At 35.5% G+C, this 4,113-nt stretch overlaps 1 protein-coding gene across 2 annotated transcripts in view; it reads left to right on the top strand.

Moving 5' to 3' along the window:
- The first annotated feature begins 391 nt into the window (after positions 1-391).
- LOC118739336 (GATA zinc finger domain-containing protein 14-like) overlaps positions 392-4,113 on the top strand; it is a 14,407-nt gene continuing 10,685 nt past the window's right edge. For both annotated transcript variants that reach the window (XM_036470598.1, XM_036470599.1), the window contains exon 1: positions 392-1,306. In XM_036470598.1, coding sequence (XP_036326491.1) covers positions 694-1,306 — 613 coding nt within the window. In that variant the 5' untranslated portion in view covers positions 392-693. The remainder of the gene's footprint in view (positions 1,307-4,113) is intronic.

Here is a 4,113-nt window from a genome sequence, read left to right as displayed (position 1 = left end):
CAAAAGTCGATAGCGTGCATGAGTGTGTGTGAGTACAACGGTGGAGATGGCTGCAGCGGTTGGGGGCGGTTTAACGTGCGTTCATCAGCGCGTTTTTATGTACGCTATATCGCTGCAAGCGACAGGCAGCGGCGTTGACTTTAATTAATTGCAAAAGTAGCCAAGTAGATGTAACAACAACAACACTAATGTTGTGAAAAACAAACAAAACAAAACAAAACAAAGACAATAAGTAAGAAGTCAACGTCCAATAATAAGTGAATTAATTGGCGCTTTGTGAGCGCACATGTACGTTTTCTTTGTTTTATTTTCTTACTTTTCGAATTCTACTTTTACTAGTACTTAGAACACGATTTTTTATGTGCTCCTATTTTCTTTTTTTTTTATAGCTTTCGACTTGTCAACGACCAACAAACCGCGCTGTTAGTACTTACATACATACTCTACCACACCACACGTTGGAACCTCCAAGCTATCTGGCAACCGAGCAAACGTGCGGTACAGTAGAGCACCACACAAAGCAAAGCGGTTTCGGTGGGAAGAGGAAGTCTCACTAATTTTTTGGAAATTTTCCACCACTTCGTTGTGCTGCAGCTGCGTCGATTCGTAATATTTAGCTGAATTCTGTACACACACGTGTATACATATCTACGAGAATATTAAAGCAGCACACATTGTGGGAAAATCGCTAAAATGGTGCTGACGAACTTTGAGTGCTGGGCACATGGTGGTGGTGCTGTTGTTGGCAGCGATGGCTTTGCGCTTGACTCACGTCACGTGGATATGTTCAATACGCGTATGGTGCAGCAGCGCTTAAACAACGCAACCGGAATAGCGGCCGTGTCGCACATCTCCTCGAATGGCTATTATGGATTTTCCTATGTAAATGCAGCGCATGAGTCGGCTGATGACAACAGTCACAACAACAACAACAACAACGACAACATTAATAATACGAATATTAACCTTAACAACAACAACAACAATAACAACAGATGTGTGCCAAATGCAAACAATGTCAATGGCATGCCGTTGATCCACCACAACAACAACCACAGCAGTAGCATGAACGTCAGTGCAATCAGCGTTGACGCTGGCTTTCCTGCCGCCGCTGCCGCCGCCGCTACATTTGGCACACAACGCTGCAAGAAACGCTACTTTGCGAGCGATGATGACTATGCCAACTGCGACTTGCTCAACGGCTGTGACAGTGGCGTGGGTGCCGACGGTCGTGATGTGTGCGTCGCCGCTGCCGCCAAGCGTTGCCGCTTCGATGATGACTACGCTGCCGCGCAGTACTGTAATGGTAATTGCATTCACCTTATTTTCGTTTTTGTGTGTGTTTTGTTAATTTTTATTTGTTTGTGACTTTCTTTGTTTTATTTTGTTTTTCTTTCGTATTTTGCGTGTTGTGTGCAACTGTTGTAACATTTGTTGTTGCATTTTTTATATCATTATTATAGCGTGTGTTTATATTAGCGTTCCATGTGTTGTGTGTGTTTTTCCGTGTTTTCTTTGCGCTACGTGAGTTGAATGAAACATTTATTTTTACTATAAATTTGAAGGTCAAGCGCGCGTAAACTGCATTTAGAACAAATGTATGCAATTCATACGAGTGCTACTGTATTCCACGTATTTTTTGTTTTTTGCAGAGTAGGAGTATGAGTTATTTTGGAACAAATTTTCGTCATCACTTGTAAAAGTTAATTTCTTCCAAACTATGTATATTTTTAGTTTCAAGTTTATCCTTTATTACACGGCAGGTCCGCGCTTCTCTCGAGTATTTTTTGAACAGGGCCCTAGTCATAATAAATAAAACAATTTAATTTAAGTCCTCAGCATTCCATGATTATTTTATGATTTTTTATTATTTCGCTCAACGAAAATAAATATTATTTGATTTTTAGCTAGAAATATTATTAAAAAAATTAAACCCAATATTAATTATTTATTATCTTTGAGCGAAAAAATAAAAATCATAAAATAATCATCATTTTGATCGAAAAATTTAAATCAAATATTATTTTTAATTTTGATTGCTTAAACTCGAAAAATAAAGATCATTGTAAATAACAGTAGAACGTACGATTACAAATACAAATGTGAGTATAAATAGTTAAATTCGTTTTACGACGCTCACAACTTGATTTTTTTACCAAGAAATGTTTTTCATTATTTCTGTTGCTTCATTGAATTACTTTGTTGTTGAAAATTAGATACATATACGAGCTGCATACTGATTTAGGAATGTGTTGATGTAATAAAATTTCCATTCCATTTATTGTGCGTCTTTTTATACGAATTTTTCGTTCTTCTTGAGACCTGCACACAGCCCTTTAAAATTAAAAAAAAATTATAATTATTTTCCGTTTCTGCGCCAAATGAAACCTCTTCGTAGAGCCGAAATGTCTAACCAGCAGATTTTTCTCCCCATTCATCTACCCTCCCTCAGATAATGAATGCAAAACCCCAGTGAAACCCTACTTTTCAGGACAGCTAATATCACTGTTACAGTGCAAAAACCACAAACTGCATTCTAATCCTCTCAATGTTGAATTACAATATAGTAAAATGTTACTTAAGGGACACTGAGCGACAAGGGAAAAATAACAGCTTTCCAAAGATCGGAACTCAGCTGCCTTGGCTCTGCCTTCTCTTCCCTGAAAACAATTTTGCTAAAATTTAAGCCTGACCTAGATTTTCTTGACAATACTAAGAACGAACTAATCGTATATGTGCGTCTGCGGATGAGCCAAACCAAACTATAATTTTCAGGTTTTTTTTTTCGATTACAAAGATTTTTTTTTCCTTTTGGCAGGAAAGTTTTTTGTCTTTAATAAGAAAGATTGTGCTGTTTTCTCAAGTAGCTTTTAAATTATTTTGTATTTTCCTATCAATGTTTCAACACTGCGTTTGCCTAATTAATGGCTTAGCAGCCGTTAGCCCAACGAGGCCGAAACAAATGTGCACGAACAAAAGTACGAAATTTAATATATGGCTCTACAACTTGTAGAACAAATCCAAGTAGGCCGTAAGGTCGTAAACACACAAATGAAATACGAAACCAGTTTCTGAAAAAATATTTAGAGAAAGAATTAAAAAATTACTCTAAAGTTGCCACAGGCAGAAACCGGTTTGTCTGCGGGTCAAATCTGGTAAAGGATTACCCATATTTGTTCCTAAATGTATACATACATTCCTTAACTATTTTTTATATGAAACGAGCCCATTACACAGAGCTGGGTCGTAATGATTCCTTTAGAAATTGAATTACTCCCAATTACAAATTACAAGGAATTGTAATTAGGAATCAATTCCTTCGGTCCACAGCAAAGGAATTGATTAGTTTTTCAATTTTTTAGAAGTAACTTCAAATGTAAGTTTTTTTTAACTCCATTACAAGGAATTTCATATTGTAATTCGAATAAATTACGTGTTAGTAATGTAATTTGTTTCCCCCAATTCCTTCGAAAGGAATTGAAAATGTAATATATTTTCTTCCATTTCCACCATTTCCATTACCTAGAATTACAAAAGTACTTTAGTTTATTTCAATTACTCAAAGAAATAGTAAAAGTAATAGAGAAACTGAAAGTTCATTCACGAATGTTAAATGTGGATTTTTTTTTGTAATCAAAGATTAAAATCGAAACCACACATTGGACATCTTCTATCTACATCTACATATGTGCATATAATATGTAGTATATATAAAAAATTTTGTGTTCGTTTCTACGAGACCTCAAAACTCGAGATCGGCTGAACAGATTTTAATATATATATTTTTTTAATTGTTCGGTATAATACCAAGATTTATGGTACAAAAATTTGGAGGGTTGCCTCCTGTTTTAAAATTTTAAACTCAATTCAATTGATAAAATTAATGAAATATAACAATGTGGGTATTAAATTAAAGAAGTTAAATAAAGATAACCATTGGGGATATTGTTGAGGAGTGTTGTCACCTATTTGAAAATTGTAACTCAGTTAAATTGATAAAATATTGCAGTGTGGATGTCGAAACTAGAGTTTTAAGAAGTCTTACAGTCGACACTATTTTCGAATAGGTGTTAGTCACCCTGTTCCTAAATAAACTTAGCGACATATCGGGTG

Source organism: Rhagoletis pomonella, unplaced genomic scaffold (genome assembly GCF_013731165.1).
Source record: "Rhagoletis pomonella isolate Grant_MI unplaced genomic scaffold, Rhpom_1.0 Rhpom_scaffold_00005, whole genome shotgun sequence".
NCBI lineage: Eukaryota > Metazoa > Arthropoda > Insecta > Diptera > Tephritidae > Rhagoletis > Rhagoletis pomonella.
The sequence above is the reverse complement of the archived record's forward strand: the minus strand, read 5'-3'. Positions and strand labels throughout refer to the sequence as shown.